The 23173-nt window shown below is 42.7% G+C and overlaps 1 protein-coding gene across 11 annotated transcripts in view; it reads right to left on the bottom strand.

The window, feature by feature from the left end:
* Window positions 1-1350: 1350 nt before the first annotated feature.
* The window catches only part of ATXN2 (ataxin 2), a 51616-nt gene continuing 29793 nt past the window's right edge, over window positions 1351-23173 (bottom strand). For 6 of the 11 annotated variants that reach the window (XM_062614643.1, XM_062614681.1, XM_062614675.1 and 3 more), the window contains 11 exons: window positions 22799-22869; window positions 21804-22111; window positions 21267-21330; window positions 21003-21155; window positions 20426-20492; window positions 18169-18353; window positions 17465-17597; window positions 13118-13171; window positions 7606-7751; window positions 6538-6765; window positions 1351-3147 (listed from right to left, as the gene is read on the bottom strand). In XM_062614643.1, coding sequence (XP_062470627.1) covers window positions 2944-3147; window positions 6538-6765; window positions 7606-7751; window positions 13118-13171; window positions 17465-17597; window positions 18169-18353; window positions 20426-20492; window positions 21003-21155; window positions 21267-21330; window positions 21804-22111; window positions 22799-22869 — 1613 coding nt within the window. In that variant the 3' untranslated portion in view covers window positions 1351-2943. The remainder of the gene's footprint in view (window positions 3148-6537; window positions 6766-7605; window positions 7752-13117; window positions 13172-17464; window positions 17598-18168; window positions 18354-20425; window positions 20493-21002; window positions 21156-21266; window positions 21331-21803; window positions 22112-22798; window positions 22870-23173) is intronic. The other 5 variants (XM_062614632.1, XM_062614616.1, XM_062614622.1 and 2 more) reach the window with 5 other exon arrangements.

A 23173-nucleotide genomic window follows, 5' to 3' on the forward strand; every position in this document is an offset into this window, starting at 1 on the left:
CGTGGCAGTTTGTGCAGTTCATTTATCCTGCCTCCAAAGAGCTGCTCTGTCATCACCCAGTTTAACCAGCATCACCTCCCAGTGCCTAAAGGGGCTCCAGGAAACCTGGAGAGGGGCTTTGGACAAGGGCCTGTAGGGGCAGGCCGAGGGGAATGGCTTTAACCTGCCCCAGGGGAGACTGAGATGAGCTCTTAGGCAGAAGCTCTTCCCTGTGAGGGTGCTGAGGCGCTGGCACAGGGTGCCCAGAGAAGCTGTGGCTGCCCCATCCCTGGCAGTGCTCAAGGCCAGGTTGGACACAGGGGCTTGGAGCAAGCTGCTCCAGTGGAAGGGGTCCCTGCCCGTGGCAGGGGTTGGAGCTGGAGGAGCTTTAAGGTCCCTTCCAACCCAAACCAGGCTGGAATTCCATTATCTTTGGGCTCACCAACATAGGATGGAACTGCACACATCAGTGAGAAACACCACAGTGCTTTAGAAGCAGCTGTAATTACTCTGTGCATTACTGCAGGAGGTGGTAAACAGCTCCGTCCTCCAACCCTTTCCACCCCCTTTCCCAGCCATTTTCCTATGGAATGCTTACCCCAATTTCCTCCCTTCTCCAGCAGTAACACTGACCTGTGTAGCTTTCTCATCCTAAGCCCCAAGGCCCAGCTCCGACATCTTCAGTGTAGAGCTGAGGTTTTAGGGACTCCATCCCAGTACAAGAAACCTGCACAGAACCTCAAAACCCTCCATCACCCTGCACGTCAAATATCAAGGGATACGGTGCCATGGGGGGGGGACACGCACAACAGCCAAGCTTACCTGATGCTACCCAAGTCCAGAGGAGGCCACGAGGATGATCAGGGGCTGGAGCACATCCTGTACGAAGACAGGCTGAGAAAGTTGGGGCTGTTCAGCCTGGAGAAGAGAAGCTGAGTGGAGAGCTCAGAGCAGCTTCCAGTATCTGAAGGGGGGCTATAGGGATGCTGGGAAGGGACTCTTCATTAGGGACTGTAGTGATAGGACAAGGGGTAATGGGTTAAAACTGAAACAGGGGAAGTTTAGGTTGGATCTAAGGAGGAAATTCTTTCCTGTGAGGGTGGTGAGGCACTGGAATGGGTTGCCCAGGGAGGTTGTGAATGCTCCATCCCTGGCAGTGTTCAAGACCAGGTTGGATGAAGCCTTGGGTGCCATGGTTTAGTGTGAGGTGTCCCTGCCCATGGCAGGGGGTTGGAACTGGATGATCTTAAGGTCCTTTCCACCCCTAACTATTGTATGATTCTACCTAAACCACTCGCTCCCTTTGGGCTGGAAAGCTGCAGGAGGCGTTAAGGCAAAGCAGTGCTAACACACACGACACGCACGCTGAGGTCAGTTTTTAAAACTTTTTTTATTTTTTAATTTTTTTTTTAAGTTTTTATTTTATATTATCTACAAAGTAAAAGTTTTTCTTAACTTAAAAGTTACATCACTGTCTCACGATAGTGATCCTCTCATCAAACGTGATTTATAAATAATAACTCATCAGTTTGACGATTAGAATGCTGGGGTTTGGTGGTGGTGGGTTGGTGGTTTTTTTTTGTCTCTTTTTCTCTTTTTTTTTTTTACTGAACCTGTTTCAAGTTTAGTGAGAAGTAAAAGGGATCTCCGAGTCTTGATTTTTAGTGAGAATAGCAGCAAGAATCACTCTTGTTACTTCTTTCGCTAGCTGATGAGTTCGTAACTTTGAAGGGTCATTAAAAAATAAATAACTTCCAGTTTTCAGCAAGCAGAGTTGGGGCACTTGCAGGACTCAAAAAGATACAGTGCATGGGATTATGGAATAGCCCACAAGTTCCTACATGCCTCTACTCAGTCCGAATCTCTCCCACTGCAAGATGAACTGTTAGCATTCCTAGTGGATGTTACAAGAAATCAATTTCCTTTTTGTGTTTTGTTTTTTTTTTTGTTTTGTTTTTTTTTTTTGTGATGGTTTGGTTTGTTTTTTTTTTAAACAAAATAAAATGAAATTCTAGGTTTTCTGTGCTTCCAGTTGGCAGAAGCAGTAGAAGGAGGGTATTTGGCCTACAAAAGGTATCCAGCCTTTCAGTTATTCCAGATGAGCCTTACAACTGCTGTTGGTGGTGGGCTTGTACTGTAAAAAAAAAGTTCAAATGTAAATAATAAATTGGCAAGCCACACAACAGTTTGCTATTAAGTTGGTCACAGGACAACAACTGAGCGCAACTTTGTCTCTTTTCCTTTGCTTCCTTTCTGGTTTTGCTCTCCTTTTTGTCTTACATTAGAGAACCAAACAAAACCCTGCATAGCAAGATGTCCTTTGGATGGTTTCGCTTCCCTACCTAACCCCGCAGACAGCAGCTTTGTTCTGCTCACACATCCCCCAAGAAACAAGAGCAAGGTAACTACTTCGCTACAATAGTTTAGAGGCTGTTTGGAAATGAGTAAGAAAGAAACCTAAAGGTAAGGTTAAATTTAAAGCAGAAAGAAGTCATTCAGCACCTCCTCTTCCCCCAAAAAAGTAAAGCTGCAGAACGTTACTCTGAATTAAAGGTTAGACTTCAGCTGTCACTTTATTCAGGCTAACAGCTCTACCCCCAAGCAATGTTTTCACTCGCATCCTCACGGCCGATCCCTTTGCATTTAATAAAAGCTCAGAGCATTACAAACAGGCTACACAGACAGTCCATCCCCCACGGCCAAACCATGGCAAAACCTGGAAGAACTCATCCCACAGCGTCTGCAGTTAGCTTCTCTCTAGCTGGAGTAGAGAAGTCTTTGCTCAATTAGCTGCATCTCGTAACGCTTATCTAGGCTCACATTTGGGTTGGCAATGCACAAACGCAAACGCAGTCTGCCTTCAGCACTCTACCAGGACATCTTTAAGGTTGGTTTTTGTTTGTTGTTCCTTTTTCCCCACATCTGGTTTCTAACAGTTCTTTTCACTACTACGACCTGGCTCAGTTACGGTGCAGGTCTCCCGGGCACACACTCCTCACCTGAAGGGTGCGTCATATAGGGGAAATGTGTTGTTGTCGAGACTGGAATGGGCTGTAGTGCACTTTGAGCGATGGCGGCTTGGGGACCACCAGGTGGCTGTGTCGTCATTAGCATCATTGGAGCATGGGCAGTTGGGTGAGAAGGAACCATTCCTGACTGTACATGAGCCTGAAACAAAGAGCTCTTTAGTATAATGGTCACAAGGAGGCATCACTCCTGGCCACATGACTGTCAAGTTTTTCTCCAGCTGTAGCAGTAAAGCTGGAGATTTACTCCATTTTAACTAGATTAGCGACAGGGATTAAGTCAGAGATCTTAACACAAAAAATAATAACAAAACAACAACAAAAAAAGGGCTTAAATCTTTACTGCTGGCTCCGAGTCACAGTCTTAATTTTAGCCATTTGGACAGTGAGCGCTGGGAGAAAGTGCCAGCATTAAACAGCGGGGTCAAAACCAAAACACACCCAAACAAACAAAACCTCAGCAGCAAATCTTCAACACGTTTCTGTTAGTTAACCTGGATCAAAGCACTTCCTACGCAGAGAATGCGACGGGTACAGACACGAACTTCACACGCGCTGGGAGTCTGGCATCCCTTCCTCATTGCACAACTCCACATTCTTTGGTGGCTCCCTGCCCTGGAAACCACTCTCTCCAGTGACCTGTGCCCACGTTATCGTTCATCGAAGCAGTCCTTCTAAGATGATTTAATCCCTTTATACTGTTAGGGCAGCTTTGTTCTGTTTCCAGTTAAGCTCATCACAGTTAAAGTCCTTGTGTAATCTAAAGCAATCAGAGTTAAGTCTCAGAGGAAAAAAGAGATTACTCTTTAGGATGGCTGATCACCTCCTGGCAAACAAGTTCAGTAACTTGTCAGCTGGCTTCTTTAGCTCAGACTAGGACTCTAGAGGTCATCAAGTTTTTTGGTTTTAAAAGCTAGTAAACACTAGTTTCTTAAAAGCACAAAACATTAAGGAACTCTTACAGCTCTCAGGGGATTTTCTCCTGGGGGTGGGCGGGGGAAGCATTTATTATCTAAGGCTTGCTTTGTCCTTCTACCATATCCCATCAACAGAGCACCACGGGGCAGGAACCGCAGTCTCCCAAGTTTCACATGCCAGTAAAGACAGATAGCAGGGTGGTGGCTACAATTTTATTTCTTCAAGACAAAAAGGGTTACTTGACTCATCACAGACATTCCTCAAACTCTTTATCAGACTTGCGCTGGACTAGTAGCACTCAAGAAGCCTTTAAAGGCAGGAACTGCAATTCAAATCTCACTCTTGCTCTAAAAAAGGCTTAGAAGATAAGGCTGTGAAACAGAAATACCTTTCAGGATCAGCACCATTTTTCCTTTGACAAACATGCTATTATAGCAGCCATCGTTATAAAGCAGCTATTCATATAGCAGCTGCATTCGATACACACATTGGAGGAAAGTGTTCTGCTGTGGCTCAAAACGCTTTGCAAATTGGCAGCTGACAGGACTCTAATGAATTTTAAAGTACTGTTTCTCAAGTGAGATATCTAACAGCTCCAGATTCATCTGTTCACTTAAAGGGACATTCAACCCATCCCCTGTGTTAGCCTGACTGAGATTCCTACCACATGGTAGTTCAGAGTGGTGTTTGGAAGTTGGAAATGAGGCTGCTAAGGAACTATTAAATCCAGTGATTAGTTTCCCCACCATGGAATAATTACATGCATCTAAAATTTCTTAACACAACTGTAGTTGTTCCTTCACTAGAGATGTCTGAGGAAGCCACTTTGTTTGATAAAGTCAGTTAGTTTGGGGTCAATCTCATGGAGGATAGATCGTAGTTTTCATCCTATGAAAACTACAGCAGAAGAGACTGCGTAAGTCAAAAACCCAGGGGGAGGCAGGCATTCCTTTTAGCAGGCATTGCTAAAAATCCTGACTGAACAGACTAAAAGTTGCATCTGATTTGCTTCAGCAAGGTTTGCTTATTAAGTGCTTGGCACACAGAAAGGAAGGCAATGGTCGCATCCGTAGCGCAGGCACGGGCCTGGCCGCGATGTGTACCACTAAGCTGACCTTGAAACCAACATGTTTCATGTTGCAAGGCACAGCACTGAACATGCCACTAACCCAGGAGCTTGCAGCAAAGACCCTTCCCAAGGGTTGCATGCAGGGCACCCCGAGAAGCTCCTACAATCTAGGCATTCACACCAGTGTCATCACACCAGAGCAGAGAAAGAAATCTTGTTCCTGGCAGAAACCATAGCCTGGGAGGACAGGGCAAGAGTAGTCAAGTGTGGACATCCTCCTTATCCTCCCAGAGTAAAGAAGCAGAGATATTAAAAGCCCAACAGAATAAAAAAGCTCAAAACTCAACATCAGTAAAACAATTCCTAAATAACTAGAGGTTCATTGGCTTAATGAAGGGACCAAAGCAAAGACTTGATCAGAATTCTGCAAGGGACGGGACACCTATTAGACTAACCTCCCTAATTACAGTTAGTCATGATATCCCAAACTATTGTTAACCTGTATAAGAAGGCATAAGCCACACACCAAGTACCTGGTCTGAAGAAGAAACTGTGCAGGCAAATTCCCAATTAACTGTCATTCCTTGACAAAGCACACTAAATCCATGAGATTTAGATACAAAGAAAATCTTTGTAAGGCTGCTTTACGCAGAGCTCTTTATTAATCAATCATGTGCTTCCCTTCCCAAAATCCAGGGTTTTTTTTTCAGTGAGTTGACCACAAGGGAGCAGTTTAGAGAAGTGGGTTTCTGATCCTGAAGCAAGGACTGTCGCTAGGTTGCCCAACAAATACCAGGGATCTTCTGCCTAAGCAGGTCGTTTAGAACCACACACAGACATACACGCACACACACACACACACGGAGGCACACACTGTTTTCTCTTTCAGCAAGGATTGTCTTGCAGTCATCTGAACTGAATCTCACCTATCTCCCATTGCAGTGCCTTGCTATTCCCTAGAAATCCTGTGTTACATCCTTTACTGGATGTACCTGTATATATTTGACTACAATGCAGAGCCTAAAACTGCCACCAAAAGCAGCAATTCAGCCTTCCTCCGCTCAAGCTCTCACCTCCAACCTTTCTGTATGCCAGCTCTTCCTGTGCTCATGCAGTGAACCTGAGTAGTGAACTGATCTGACTGAGGAATAGCCTAAAATGGGGGCAGGGGAAGCACACTTCAGGTGAATCATGTCCCCAGTCTGGTTTGCTGCATGGCCAAAGAGTTCTGTGAGCAGAATGGTGGGGCAGGGCAGGGATGGGAGCCGAGTACTGGGAAGAGAGCTCAATTTCTTTCAGTAGCAGTGCCAGCTTAAGATGTCTTCATTAAACTACAGTTGTAGATGCACTGTGTGTTGGAAGCTGAGGTCCAAATCTCTTGTAAAATTCTAAATAAAAGGCAATGTACAGACAGAAAACCTAAATAACACAACAGGTAGTCTGTGCTGAGAGGTGACAGAATGGAAATCACTTCAGCAGGCCCGACTGTCCTAACTTTTGTGGCATTAAGACATTTAGTCTTGAAGGTTGTTAAACTGTGTTTACCTGGGGGACATGGGCCATGTGTGGCGGATTGGTATATGCAGGTTGAACATGGGAGGGATGAATGGTGAAGACTGTTTGTTGTGCTGTAGGAAAACTATTTTGTGGAGACTGCGTATTGGAGCCTGGCGTCATGGAAGGTGGGGTTGGAGCTAGACCTGCGTGGTAAATTGCCGACTGCTGCTGTGGGTTTGCCAGGTGGAGTGCCTGAGCAGCCTGGTGCTGATGATGCTGCAAAGAAAGACAGAAGATGGTTTAGCTGATGCTCCAGAAGCGAGACACATCTGTTCTGTTAACTACAGTAAGAAAGGTCTGCACAACCGCTCTCAAAAGTGGCAAAAGGGTCACCACATCTATGGGCATGTGGAAACTCATCTCAAATCCAAAAGGCTCACTTTCTCCTTGCACTAGGAAATCATGTAAGCACAAATCTGGGAAACAGAACCTACACTGCCAGGTAAAACCAAGGAGAACCTGCCACCACGGAGCTGGGTGTACTTCAGATTTGCACTCAGCAGCCCAAAGTCACTACCAGTAGGTAACTCAGGCATGCAGCACTATCACAAGGACTGTTTCGTTTTCAGCTGCTTGTCTTTGACAAAATACAAGCAAACAATTCTTAGCATTGATCTGCTGTTTCCCATTGTAACTCCACTCGTATTAAAGCTCTGACAGAACTCTGATCCCTCCTTAATGGTTAACACAGAAACAAGCTATGCCTCAGCCCCTGCGAACAGGGAGAAATGGATGCTTGGACTCTACGATGTTAGTCCTTACTAAGGAAAAAGGACTTCCATGAGTTTCCCTGCTGGCTTATCTAAGAAAACTACATTATAAGATAATCACCTTGCCACTGCAAGCAGAGAAAGATTACATTATACAGCTCTATTTCCATCTTTCAGAAAATAGAGGGGAATCTAGACAAGTCCCCCATGAGATCTGTCACAGGCAGTTTGTTTCCTACCATTTCTCCTCTCAAATAAATCAATATATCAATGCCAAGCATCAGATGCAATACCTTCCAGCAGAGCATGTCAAACACAATGCAAAAACATTCACTCCCTCAATTACCTGCACGGGGCTAGGAGCAGGGTGGCTTCCAGCATGTTGGCTTTGCTGCTGGCCAGTTGGTGTGGCAGAAGGCTGAGGATGCGGAGGATGCGGATGCAGGGTAGCATTAGGGTGGGCATACTGCTGAGCAAGTGAGCCAGTGGAAACTAGGATGAAAGAGAAAAACATTTAGCAACAGATACATGACATGCATCTCATCAAGCTACCATCTGCACTTGAAGGTTGCACTACAGCTCAAACTATAAATACTGTAAATATATTCCCTCCCCCTTCTATAAAAAGTATTTATCTTGCAAATAGCTGAGTTCTTACCTTTTGTGTAGTTTGGTTTTGCAGGAAAGTCTATAAATAACCATAATTAGACAGTGCATCTTCCCTAGTTTGACAATGTAACAGATACTACACAGAACAAAGCAGCATTTTGGTTTCGTTTAAAATATCAAATTCATCGTTTTCATACAATTTAGTTTTTCCTGAAGCAGACTTTTCAAAGGTCTTACAAGCCATTTTTATTTCCACCATCCAAAAAATTCTTTGGCCTTATACCTGGCTAACCTCACCATGCTACTCTTCTGGAACTTGCTCACAGTACAGTCAGTGTAAAGTATATGCACTGCATGTAGAAGAGCTACAGGGACACACAGTATATACAAGAACAGCTGAGAAAACTGAGGCTGCTTGAGCATCAAAGTTTTGCTGAAGCCAGTATCTTGTACTACAATAACGTATCTTGCCTTTCCCCTCAAGGCCAATTAGAGCCTGGTCTGGATCTTCACATTCTATGAAATCCTTAATTCCTTGAAACAGTAGCAAATAAAAAAGGAATAACACCACAGAACTTTCACACCAGTAAACGCACATCTGTCGCTACAGCCATACCAGTCTCCAACAACAAACTAACATCAACAAGCTCCTCCTTGAAGAGCCCTGCTCTGTTCTGCTTCGAAACGGGCCACGTTAGGTAGTTTAGGGTTTTTTTCTTGAGGGAATCTAAGTATGAAAAGCCATACTGATAGCAAGCCTTCCTTTAAACACAAAACATGCAACCAGACAGCAAGGCCCTAAGGAAATGAAGATGCTTTGCCTGTTCCCCTCATTGCTTTTAGATCTTCTGCACCAACCAGTCCAGTTTGCAACTACACTTCTGCACGTGACAATGCACGCTACCCTCTCCTATGTTACAGCTTGCCAAGACAGAGGCTGGTTTTACTGACAAAACAGTCCAAGCAAACTATCAACCTGCTCCTGCTACTCTTCTTTATTTCTTTTTGTAGTTGTGGCTGAATTTAATTACTGCTTACTACTGGGTTACAGCTTATTTAATGGGGTGTGTATTAGACGAGAACTTGATGGCCAATGAAATGCCTGTCTGTTGCATACCTTTAGCAGCAATGGGTTTTCTAGTGGTGTTTCCTTCCCCTAGTAAATAAACTTGAAAAGCAGGGCACAGGGAGAAACCTTGAGTTACGCTGCAGCCATCTGCCTGGTGTATTCACAGCTAGTGAGGTGTGGTTTATCTCCCTTTCACAAGGAACTGGGTGCTGCAGCTCCTGAAGAGTGTCACTGTGCTGGCCTCCAAGTTCATGAATACACACAACTGCCTGACTGCATAGAAAGGATGAAAGGCAAGATGGGTGGAGAAAATGGACAAAGATGGAGCTGCATCTGAAAGCACAATACTGTTCAGCAAAAGCAAGTCTCAAAAAGACAGCAACCCTACTGTGCTCCATTAACCAGCCCTGACACAATACTACCCTGTGCAAATACTTGTTTTCCTCCAGTTTGGTTTGCTATTAAGCATACAAATGCTACTTCTAACAATCAAACTTGCCAGAATACATCCAGACAGCATCTTTTTGCCTAACTGAGATTCCTCTCCCAGGCCATTATGAAAGTCTCTCCTTTAGGAAATAACTGCCTACCACATTTCACTTAATCCCGCCCTGCTGTCTTGAAAGCTCCATTAAGTCTTCACTGAGCAAATGGTCCAACAGTGATGTGCACTGCAGTTTCAGGCTATTAATGCAGATGAACTTCACATATATTTGTATCCCTAAACTCCTATAGTCTGGAGGTGATAGTAACATACATATGCATGAGCATGTAAGTGTACTTAAGCACGAGTGCACATACTCATACACCACGAGCACCTCTGAGAAGTGTTTGAAAACATCTTAGCGTTTTCTATGCATATTGTCAAAACCACCAATATTTTCTTCCACAGCACTTTGTTAAGCTTTCAAATGCAAGAAAAGGCTTTATATATATATATACATATCACTACTAAAACTTATTTTGCAGCAGCATCCCCACCACGCTTCAGTCTGGCGTTCAAACACTGCTCCTTACAATGACGGTGTGAAGATCATCAATGGACACACTGATCATTTTTACAGCATGAAGTTTTTGGTTTCCCAGAGCAGGCAAATTTCTCAACCTCGTTATTATCCACACTCTGCAGAAGGCCAGAAGTTATTACCTCTGCCGAAGTAATAGAAATAAATGCAGAGAGGGATTGACTTGCCTGCCAAAGGGCACTGCTACCAGCAATCTTCCTCAGCTCTCATCCCACTGCCTCAGCCACAGGCATGCCTGACTACAAATTGACTTCGACTCCATTCAAGAGGCTTTAAAATGTATATGAAAATTTAATTCCAAGTTGTAAGACATTCAAGGCTCCCCACATCCTGCCACATTCCTTGTTAAGAGCCACTGAAATAATGCAGTGCTCTCCTCAACCATTCCTGCAATTCATCCTTCACGTCTTCATAGCCGAGAGAATAATAAACTGAGTTACTGTGAAACAGATACATTATACAATAAAACTCCACAAAGAAGAACTTCCCTCTTAAGAAACCACTTAAACCTAGGAATAGTACCCTAAAGAACAGATACAGAAGCAGGGGGAGGATGAAGGTTTTGTCAGAAAGCAGCTCTTCCATAACCTTTTAACATCTTTTATCTATAGCTTCGCACTGGAAATACTGGGTATTTCACACTGAGGCATTTTTATTTCCTTAGCTTCTCCTCTCCCCCATTTTCTCCTTAACAAATTACTCCAATAAACTCTGCAAGTTTGGTTAAAACTACTTCAGATGCTGCTGCAAATCATGTTTTAATAGTAGTATTAAAAGTGCCTTTCAAAAAATGCTATTTGGACACTTATCTAAATCCTGGACTGAGACTGCATACAAATGAAGCAGGGCTCAGGGCGAGTGGCAGCAAGTCTGACATACATGCACGGATCTTTGTTAGCTCAGAAGCAGGGTTCAAACTTCAACTCCAGGGATGTAAAAGGGTTTCCACGTTGAGCTAGTGCAATTAATAGTTCGTGACAAGCCAGTGAGCTCTATGAGACTAGCAAGCCTGTGAAAGAAGCCCTGCAAAACAGCCATGAGAAATTCACCTGCTTAGCTGCAACTAAAGCACTTTCACTGTGACTCATGTCAAGGATTTTCGCCTGTTCATCACACCAGCTCACTACACGTATCAGAGAGCAAACAAGGTAAGACAGGAGGTGAAGAAAAACCACAATAAATCACCAATTATCCAACATTTTCTCCCAATTCTTAGTGCTTTGGACATTTTCCAAATGGCCATCTAGTATCCAAGAAAGTGCTGAGAAAGCTCTAGGAAAGGACAAAACAGCTCTGTGTATCTCCTTGCTGCAAGTAGCCTCAGCTCACTCCAGTACAAACACACTGTTTTTCTCACCCTTTCTGCCTTAAACTCCCTCTCCCCCTAAAATACTCCCTGGGCTAATAATCTGCTTCACTTTAGCATCTTTTTGATCAAGCTGTTTCCTACCATGAACTATTCAACTGCACCAACCTGGCAGGGGTAGATAGTGAAGGAAAGTGACTGGGTAATGAAGTGAGCAGAAACATCAGATGGACTGAATTACTGAATTCAACTCTACAAAAGTGCAACCCATTTCTCTGAGAGGCAAACAAGGAGCAGGCAGCCATCAAACCCACAGAAGGAGCTGAAATCAAAAGAGGTCAGAGCAGCAGAAATCAAGCAGAACTCCCAGCTACGAGGGTAGATGCAAAAAAAAACCAAAACCCATATCCTGTAATTTTGTGCTTGCCCTGGTAGGAATTTCAATGGTGCCAATGCTGGTCATCGTTGGTCATCGTCCAAAGATGCACTGAAGAGCCTATTTTCAAGAACTGACCAGTGAACAAACTTCAAAACTATTGCCAGACCCAGTAAGATGGTGAGGATAACTACATTTAAAAGACCTGAATGGTAGGAAGCAAAGAAATAGCAAATGTTTCTTTCATAACACAAACATTTCAAGAAGTCATTTTACACAGGTAGAGTGGACTCCACTTAAAAGATTACTCATGAAAGGAACGAGCTTAGTAAAGTTATTTCAGTGCACCAAACCAAGAGGCATGAAAACAGGACAGGTCAGCATCCTCCAACACCAGCTCACGTAGAACCAGGGCTGTACAAGAACCACAGGGAGTCTGTTCCAGAAGAGATTTTGGGAGAACAAGTGGTATTTCTCACATCCCTCTTGCATGAGCTAACTCAAAAACCCCCAGGAGAGTGCCTGGCATGGGCTGCATGGACTTGCAGACACACACAGCAACGAGTCTCACTGCAGGACAGGAGCAAGCACGAAAGTACCCTGAAACTGCAAGTCCTCCCTTCCCATGTTTCAGGTGACAGCGACAGCTCATCCTGCAATGACACCCCCAAACCCCAGCTTCCTCAAAGTGCCACGATGAACACCAACAGACAAGGCAGTGGGTATCAGTTAATCTGCCTTTCCCAGCATACGTACGTAACTGATGGCCGTGTTAGCTGTGGCGTACCATGAGCGTGGAGGACATCAGCACCTCTCCCAGTGCTCACACTGATGTAGGAACCACCACGCAGGAGTGCTGGAGCCAGGTAACAGATACTGTTCATCGGCCAAGGAGGAAGCATCTGATGCAAGGAGCCCTCATCTACTCACTCTTGTCACAATAAAGACAAAGTACATTGCTCACAGCTCTCCTTCCAAAGCAACTCTACAGAAAGCTTCCTTCACCTCAGCTGCAACTCAAGTTATTTCCTCCCTGGGGCTCTGAACTTGAGCCACAGCGTTTTAAAGAGATGAGGCACAAGACACTTCTCCTTTTAGGACGATGAATAACTTGTGAAGTTTTAAAAACCCCATTTGAGCCATGAAAGGAAGGGAGTGAGGCAGGTCAGTCACGTTTTAAGGAAAGGCCATCCACATGCAGTGCTCACTTTGGGTTGTGGATGAAAAGGCTGGGTAGTCAAGTCAGATTATTCAACATGCAAAACCAATTTTAAAAGCCAACAAATCAGCCTCCTGTGCTTGTATCAATCTGCTTCACGCCCCTGTCCATTGAAAGGAACCTTCCTGAGTTTTCCACACACTGGTTTGGTGCAAGGAAACTTGCTCCCTCAACACGTCCCATTCCTTTAACATCTGTTCTTTAGAAAGTGCTTTTTCTGTACAATCAAAATTAGTACAAAAAACCCAACTCACTGGCAAAGTAGAAAGAAGGGCCTGTCTCCTTGCTGTATGGTATTTTGGGACATGCTGAATTTGGGAAATAGAAAGGTAAATTAGCCTCTTGCCACGTGCATACTTCCCGTCTTCTGGAAAGGTCAGTGTCAATGCTTTAAGGTTTTCTTTTTTAAGCTTGTAGAACCATGCAGATATTTTTATTTACTTAGGTGCTATCAGAGGTGGATATTTAGTTTTACAAAGGAGTGGAGATGAAACAACACAAGTCTCAAGCAAAACTTCCTTAACTGTGACACTGAGGTCTTCAGTTCTTACGTCACACAAAAATCAACTTTATGTCAATTAATGGTCTATTACAGTCCACTGTAATAAGAAGGTTAAAATGGCATCACACTAAAACAGAAATTGGCCCCCTGCTTTTTCAGCTAGATCACTGTCATTCTTAACAGTTCCAAGACACCTTTGGTGACTGGTTCACTCTTAGTCCCTGGAGAATCCTCTGAGGTTTATATTATATCCACCATTGTACTATCAGGGTAATAGAATTTACTCTACTGCTGAGACAGAAACCAGATAAAAGTTAGAGACAACACCAGACCAGTAAAACATATGCAGAAAGGGAAAGGGGAAGGGAGAATGGGGACAGGAATGAGAGCACAAAAAACAGGGAATGCATCTGTATAAAACCAAGGTCTGGTTTTACCCAAGTTTGGTTTTAAACACAAAAGGTAAGCTTTTCAGAGGACTCCAGTTATCTGAAAACACAGGCAATTCAGCTACACGGTAAAACTAACACAAGGTCATTGTCACAGGAATGAACATATCCACCCTCTGCTGAGACACCCACATTTTCTCCTAACAGCACAAGACAAGTTTGGGTGTTTGTGCAACACAGACCACGGAGTCAAACTGCAAACCATGGCCAGCAGGCTCCAGCCCAAGGACATTGGTATCAGGGAGACCACACAGAGCCGACACTTCTGAGACAGACAATACATTCTGAAACCAACATGCAGTTAGGTAGGGTGAGAACAACAACTCCATGGCCAGGTATGTGAGTATGGCTGTTAAAGGTGTGTGTACTGCTCTGCTTCAGCAGTGCCTGTGTTTCAAGCTCTCCTTGGTAAGGACATCTAAGTGGCTCACGTCTCCAGAAGTTACAAGCTGAAGTGTGTAATTAGACGTGTTTAGCACCTGGCTGGTAGATGGGAAAATAGATGCTTGAATATTGTCCTTCCCAACTGTGTTTTGAGGGGAAAAACCCAATGGTTTATACACTCCTCCATCACAGGTTTAGGTGGGTCTACTGGTGACCACGCTCCTCTGCTTCTCTTGAGCTCTTGTCAACAGCGGGTTGTCAAACAGAAGCAGGACACTGTAACGACTGGCAAGGAAATCCCAGAAGTGCAGAAATATCCCATTAAACAGCATTAGACAAAAAATACTTTTTCTTTAAAGTGGAAGAGTGCTTATCAACAAGTGTAGGTCACAGCATGTGTTTTGGATTCAGCTATCTCTCGCCAGGACAGGAAGGAAAACAAAACCCAAACTCTGGCAGCGAGGGCAGTTCACTCAATGGATCAACAGGCATTTCTCTTCGCTGGCAGGCTGTAACTGCTTGCCACAGACTTGCAACTTGTCCCAAACCATGGGTGGAGATGGGAGTTTCAGGTCTCACCAGAAAACATTTCACACCTTTAAGAATGCTCCATAAGCAGTGCCCCCCAACCCCCAGGTCTCAGTAATGTTGTCCTTGCAGACCTCTTCTACCACACATGCAGGAAAAAAGGGGAACGTTCCAAGAGTCGTCTCAAAGAAAGCACTAGCACCTTGAAGGATAAAGGGGCAGTTATAGCCCACAGAATCCTGGTATCAGTGGGGGCAAAAATGAATTTAACCATAAATAATACATATTTTTAAAATCAAACACCAATTTTAAAGAGCCAAAAGGAAATCTGAGAACTTGTTGGAGCAAGTGCTCCAGAAATCAAAAGCAGTGGTTGTTGCTCCTCAGGAAGTTGTTATTCTCTCAGATTACGTTTAGAAGAGGACCAGAATCAAAGTGCATTGGTATTCTGAGGCCAAACATACTGTGGGCAAACTTAAGATTCCCAAAACACAGAACATAAGTTATGGATACGCTCTTACAGTCACTCAATCAGATGTGAATGATTCCAGCACGTTGTTCTTTAGCAGTGTACTCCACAAGCAGCTTATATTTATCACCTCAGGCATTTCTATGCTTTTCCCAAGAGTTCACATATTGATAAATGGAAGCTGAAGTGCATCTGTTACAGATGGACACATTTGGAGGAAACACAATCCATACAGGCAAGGTCTTCAAGTACTCAGCACATGGAAGACTTGCAAAAGGCTGAATTGAGACAGTGCTGCACTACATCAGAAGTCAGCTCGTGTGTAGCTAACAGTAAACCTTGTAGGTTAAGGGCACATTTGAGCCAATTCATGCTCACCAGGCAATAAACACATCTGCACATGGCAAGAACATACTCTTAAAAGTGTCTCATATGGAGTTCATGATCCAGCTGCGTTGAACGGTTTCAATAACAAGAATTTCAAGCACTTGATCGTTTACTGGGAAGGTTGGAGAACACTTAGAAGAGTCACCAAGTAGCTATTTGAAAGAACACAGGAGGACATGCAACTTCTGTTAAATTAGGTGCTCTTGGAAACGTAGTGTTTAATTACATGGCAGAAAATACCAAAGAATTCGAGTTTGACCCAACTTAGTTGTTTGCACTGGTAGGTAGTCACATACCTACAACAGACAAGCTGCAAAACCAACACAGAAATGAGATCTAACAGTTGTAAATGAGAGTATCAGTGATAAAACTATACAGACATCTACAGATCAAAGCCAACCAAGGGTGCTGGGCTTGTACTTCAATGCTGTAGAACCCACTGGCTACAGAAGAAAAGGATGGTGCACAATGAGAAATTGCTAGGAAGTCACATGCAACCATTCTGAACCGTATCTCAGATTATCTCATGTTTGGTTTTTATTTTCATTAGGATTTGAGAGGAGAGTTTTCACCAATAAAGGTCTGAAAGCCTTTGATCATTCACTCTATTTAATCTAATGAAAAAGAAGATCTGTTTACATGGACACCTCAAGCACAAGAGTAGAAAAGATCAAAGTTACACAATTAGCAAGGACCTGTGAAAGACTTAATCTCTACCAAGTAACTTCCATTTCAGCTTCAGCGCAAATGAGCTGAAATGTTCTTCCTCCAAGTGTCAGAAAAGGTTTCTCTCTCTCAGTTTGGCTTCTCAGCTCTATTACCATCCCACTGCTGAGATCTGACAGGATGTTTTCAGATGGGCAAGACACAGACTTTTTAAAATCAGGATTAATTCCACACTAAACTTCAGATTCTCAGCCTTTGTAAGTTTTCATGACACATCATGGACTTCCATTAAGCAGCAGTGTAAAACTAAGCACTGGAACACATACAATGATGTCTAAAGGTACAGAAAATCTTTTATTAGAATCTAAGTCAATAATATACGTGACCCAATAAAAGGCTTCTTCAGATGCTATAACAAGTATTGAAATGCCATGTTTTCAAGAGACCATCTGCTGTTTTGACATTTTATGACAATTTCCAAGCCTTCTAGCAACCTTGATTCTACCTCTTTCAATAGCATGTTTTGCAGTGAGGTTTTTTCCTCCAAACTGGGCATTGATTTATCATACATTTATAATGCTTTAGAAGTTCTTTCACATTTTACTCTGTAACAAGGTAACCCACATTTTCAGCACTTCACTGTATGTGAAATACGCCCATCTGGTAATGCTGGAGAATAACTGTCAAAGTCAGAGCAATACATGAGCTGTTTCATATATCCTTGACTTACCAAAAAAAAGAAAGGTAAGCAACACATGTTTTATTTTGCTTAAACAGCAGTGTTCATACTGTTAATAATGCTAGTAGTATAAGGACAGCATTTCACTAGTTGTCAGAACTAAAGTCAAGTTTTGAAACTGAGGTCATAGCCTTGCAATAAAACAAGTCCTAATTATAATCAAGAAACAATCAAGGGATGTTGTGTCAAGAGCATCAAGGGAACTTGAACAAACTTCTTTCGGCAGATATTCTTTAGCAGCTCCCAGGTTGAAATTTCATCTTGGTCACTGGCATCCTACTGAAATCAGCATACTTGAGTTTTCATTTTAACCCGGTGGCTCAGTTTTCAATGCTCTCTGCTCATCATCTTATGAAATATAAACCACATCTACTGGTGTAATCTGAATGAAACCCACGTTTGAAGCTTGAGATTAAATACATCCCTGCACAACGTTAAGAACTTAAAAAGTTACATATAACACAAAACGTTTCCTACCATACATAGCATGCGTCTGTTCATGCGCACCATACTGTGTTGCAGAAGAAGATACTAAACCAGGCTGTGCGTGTGTTGGTGGTGCCATCATTCTAGCGTTGCCCTGTATTACAGGGCTATAAACATGAGGATGCTGCAGTCAAGAGAAAGAAGAAAACAGTTAATTGGAGGGCTATTACAAAGAACCTACTGTCATCTGAACAAGTATGTACTTAGTAATAGCAATAGCTTAGCTTTACTAAAATACAGAGCAAACTACAGATTTCATACTAGCACCATTATCCCAGTTGTTCCTAAAAATTAAAGGGTATTTTCTGCAGTGGGCTAGAAAGTACCAAAACCCACTGGCATATCTGACTTTTGCTACTCGAATTATGTACTAAACTTATGCATCTAATTCTGTATTTATCCAATCATGTCTATTTCAAAGCTTTTGAAGTAAGAGCAGTACACCGAACTGCTTTAGAACACCTAACTAGGAGCTGTCCTGGCCTTGACCTGGAAAGAGCTAAAAAGGTAGGATCAGTAATAAATGCCAACTTCTAAACTGACCTTACAGTCTGTTACAGGCTTTGAAGCACACCATGACACCATCAGAACACAGAAACTGCTCTAAGTGACTTCTTATGACTGAAGACAACTTAGGACTGAGCCATTTAATTACTTCTGGTTTGACTTACCACGTAGAGTGAAAGGACTCTTACCTGAGATTGGTAATGTGGCACATGCTGCACAAGAGGCTGATTAGGAAACTGTTGGGGACTATATGCAACATATTGTGTTGAATAAGCAGGTGGCGTAGCTACAATTGGAGGGCCTGCTGCTGAGGCAGGATGCATCATGGTGCTCTGATGATGTTGGTCTTGCCGTTGCTGTGGCATATTTGGTACTACAAAGCAAACAGTGCCTCACATTAGAAACACAGGACAACGAATGACCATCTTCCTGAAGGGTTTTACATTACAATGTCACTGTGACCAAGTGGAACACCCTTGCCTCAGCTTTAACCACATATTAGAGCTCTATGAAAAAGGAACAGCATGAAAAGGAGCTCCTCCAACAAACATCTGATTTTCATCACCGCCTCTGAGCCGTGTATACATGCACAAGCCCAGGCCTGCTCTTTTTGTGAAGGAAGGAACAAAGGTGGAGGGAGAGAAGGACTGTCAAGAATAAGTAGAGAAGAGAAAGGTTATATCAGCATACCTACGTTATTCAAATTTGATCCTGTCCCCTTCAAAAGGCTTAATTCACCCTCTATGGGAACTACTCAGCAACTGTTCCATCAACTGGAAATCTGAGTCTGTTAAAATTGCTTGTGCTTATGGCTGAGGAGAGCAGAATGAAGGTCTCCACACAGCCACAATCTGAGCTATTCACATCTTTTAAGCTCTGTGCTACCCCTCAGGATAGCAGAAAGCAACTTTTAGGTCACAGTCAACACTGAAGGGGACAAATCAACCTACAAGAAGAAAAGGAGTAGGAATAATTAGAGGAAAGAAAGAGTAAGAGAGCAGAGTGCTGTAGTGTGGGACCACCTGGGCTATCCTGGTAAGACAATCAACCAAACCACAGCAGCCAGGCACTGAGCACAAACTAATTCAGCCTACTAAGCAATAGGGCATGAGAGTTCAAGGTGAGCTCCAGCTTGCTGCAGCGAGACTGCAACTAATAACTATGCTAACCCAAGCACCTGTGAACTCCACTGCAGTGCGCAATGTAGACAGAGCCCTTAGAGAGAGGCAAGGAGGGAAATGTTGAAGATGTCAGTAAATTCCCTCAGTGATGACTGTATTTACACTGAAAATCAACAACAGAGAAGAGTAAATACAGGATGGAACTGGGACAGTGTAAAGGCCCTGACCTTCAACCCATGCAGCTCCGTCAGGACTGTGCTGCACACAGGATGGATATCCAAAACTAATGGAACTTGAGAAAGGAATTCAGAACAGGAGAGCAGCCTCATGCAGCAAGTGGGTACCCAGCAACATATCTCTGATTAAAACAATCAGTGTCACCAACCAGAAGATTTCCTGGTCAGACCACAGTGAAGTTAGTGTGGTTTAAAACAGAATTACATTGTGGGGTTTTGTCTTCCCTCCATTCATAAAGGCTACTTGTTTATTTCCACACAGCAGAACTGCTCTTTTAAACAATTTCCTCCTCCAGTGACTGGAGCTGCAGCACTGGAACCTATCATCACAACCCACTGTATAAAACTGCAAGAAAGCATGCACTGTGTAGAATCAGAGCATTATGTGAAATACGACTATCAAAACAAGACCAGCATTTTTCTGCTTCTTCACTGCACTGCCCAGAAGAGAGTGCATCTCAGCACACATGTTCTCCCCTCCACAGCCACAGGTGTCACTTCTTAAAACCATGGCATTGTTAGTCCAGCTGTTCAGTTAGTGTTGCAGAAGGAATGCAAAGGAACAAACTGGAACCAGCAGTAAGCGCCTTCCAGAAGAGCAGCATCACATACTCTTTCTGAAGTATTTCCCTCTTACTCTGAATTTCTCTCTATACTCTGAAGCATGAACTCTTTCTGAAGAAACAGTGATTTTGCTTGTTGACCACAACAACCCCCTCTATTAAAGCACTACTGAGGGCTCTGCTGCAAATCAGTGGAGAAAACTGGTGCAGAAAGGTTCCCTTCACACAAACCCATGATGTTTATGAAATATAGGAAATGATCACCTTACCCTAACATTCCAAGTGAGAGAGACATTTTCCTGTTTGACAAATCAGATTCCAAACTAAGCAACTCCCCATTACTCCAACTTAGCATGTTTTGGCTGAATTAGTTTATCTAGATTTTCCACTTACTTCTCTTTATTAAAAATAGCATTTAAAATAGCAATTGAAAGCAAATTAACACAGATTTGAAAACACATAAACATCTGTAATGTATTCATGCTGCATGCAGACTAAGAACCAAACAGGCAGTATTATTCTCACCTTTACCTGCTCTATATGTCTTGGCTTGGTTCACTGGCATGGGCGTCATGGGAATTGGATACAAAGGCTGAAACAGAAGGAGGTGAAGCTGTGATATGCCTTTAAAAAGTGAATGTGTGTCAGGGTGGGGGCCCCACTCAGCTTTGATGTGTTTTACTCGGTTAGGTTACATGGTTTAGCGAACTCTGTCTAACATAAGGTATTTTCTTGGCTCACCGTGATTAATCTGTGTGTACAAACAACTAAGGGCATATGGTTTGCAACAACCACTTAAGTCATGCTACTACTGCTGCTTCAATGTACTAAACCAGTCTGCTTTATAACAGTTAGATTTGTTATTTTAGTAATCCCTACAATGACCAGAAACCAGTGGGACCCAGCTGGAAGAAACAGTTGCTTAAAATTTAAGAGAGCTTGGAGGAAGGGGAGGAAGTCTAGCTAAAACTTAACAACAATGCAACTGTGCCCGTATTTACAAGAGTATTATAAGCTGTACCATCTCCCTGTTTTAACTTAGAACTCCTAAGTGTCCTCGACTTGCTGACACCCATCTGAGAAGTGTAAGTTTGCATCTTACCTGCACGCCTGGACTCACTGGAACCGGGTACATCATATTTGGTGCAAAACAAACGGGCTGCGTGTACACTGGGGTTGGCTGCTGATGACCCACCATGGAGGGGCTAGGCTGAGCTTGTGGACGAGGGGAGGTTGGTGTAGTAGAAGGTTTCGGCTACAAACAGAGTTCAACAAGGCATAAGATCAGTTTGATTACCCTCCAAGTACAAGTTTTACTTAGAAAGCTCTACTCAAAAGCAACAATAAACAGTATCAAGTAACTTACTTGAGCAAAAGATCGAGGGTTGAACTCTTTTGCATTAGGATTAAGTGTTGATTTTCTAACTTGCCTAAACATAACAAAAAAATGACATTCAGCATTATTCTTCTATAAGCATATCTGTAAAACTCCCTAATGGTTAAAAATTTAGAGATTAAAAAAACTTCATTTCCATCTGAGAGTCAGATTTCTGAGAAGTCAAGCAACACATGGCATGCAAAAAGCCACCCTTGGTGACAGCACTATTACTATACTCATCCATAAGAAAGCTTTCCTGCTGTTGATACTACAGCTCACATGAGCCAGGAAAACATTCAAATAAGCATTTAGATATGAATTAGGCATCAAGAGTTCTACATGCAGCTCTGCCACTGACTCATCAGATGACTTTTAGTAGTCACTTCACCTGCTCTCTTCTCTGTGTAACAGAGTACTAGTATCAGTATATAAACAGTAAGATATTAAACATTCATCACAGCTTTATCCACAAATGGCTAAATGCTAATAACAGATGTGCTTATTCTAAAAGGCATAATTACTCACTCAGAAGTATCTTTCTTCTCCTCTTTATCCTCTTTATCTTGTTTACTTCCAGGCCCAGATGTCTGTACACCTTGTGAAGTTACCTCAGGCCCTCGCTTTTGCTCAGAACTATTACTTATTGAAGGAGAAATACTTGGACTATTAGGTTTGCTACTGCCACCATTAGAGTTAGTATTACTGCCAGTTTCTATGATAGATTCTTTAGGGGTTGATTCTGTCTTTTCTTTAACTACATCTCTCGCTTTTTCACCTTCTCGGGTTTTGTTTAGCAGCTGATCCACTGCATCTGAAGAGGAACTCGACTGTAACTGAAAAGGAAGAACCCCAAGGAATATATTCAGTAAATTGATATGCAAAACTAGGGAGAGACAAACCCAATGCTATCACATACACAGAGTAAACCACAGTCCCACAGGCCTCAATCATCTGGAAATGACCTTTTAAAGCATACATTTCCATCTCTACTAGAAAAGAAATCTATGAAGCAGGATGATGTGTTAAGCCTACACTGTGAAAGAAGCTATTCAGCTACTCAAATGACCTATATGTTGATTAGGGAGTGACAGGAAACCTTAAGAGAAACCTCTGGACTCATCCCCATGTGATTTAACAGTAACACTTGAAAAGCCAACCTGATTTAATAAACCAATATAACCATTTTCAATTTGCCTCAGCAAATCCCTTTACTTAATTTTCAAACAGCTCTTCCACACGGAGTTTAAATGTGATAATTATTTGCACCTAATAATCAAACAGGCTTCAAGTACTGTTTTCAGTGTACAGTCAATATGCACATTCACATGTATTAGGCAATTCTACTAGCAAGAGTCAGCATTGATTTTATAGTATCTAGCATGAATTCTTCTGTTTTCATAAATGAAGCTCAAGTGGTAAAGACCTGTTCTCCTGTTAACACATGCAGTTTATTCAGTTCATTAAAATAGTCTGGATGCACACGAGTTAACATCAGTAAGTTAACACACAGAGAGACTTACCCTAAAGTCATTCTTAAATTTCTTTAAATCATCAATCTGTTTTCTATGTTCTGAAACAATTGGAGATACACCTGCCAAATATAAGACCAACATTGTCCAGGCATTTCTAATACAAGACTGATACACAACACGTATACATTACTGAGTTTGCAAAAACGTTTCACATCTAAAAATGAAAGTGTTATCACTTCATCTGTAACTTGCTGTAATTCCATGAACTACGTGTATGAGCACACAAAAATACACTGCTGAAACCACAGCATTACATAACTGCCATATCTGTAGTTCTAATGCGTTGCACCAAGACAGAAGCCCTGAGGTGCAGGGACTGCAGAACTCAGCTGAACACAAAGCAGCATGCAGCAAAACCCTCAG

Source organism: Pezoporus occidentalis, unplaced genomic scaffold (assembly GCF_034315485.1).
Source record: "Pezoporus occidentalis ecotype Australia unplaced genomic scaffold, CSIRO_AGI_Poc_V1 ctg102, whole genome shotgun sequence".
NCBI lineage: Eukaryota > Metazoa > Chordata > Aves > Psittaciformes > Psittacidae > Pezoporus > Pezoporus occidentalis.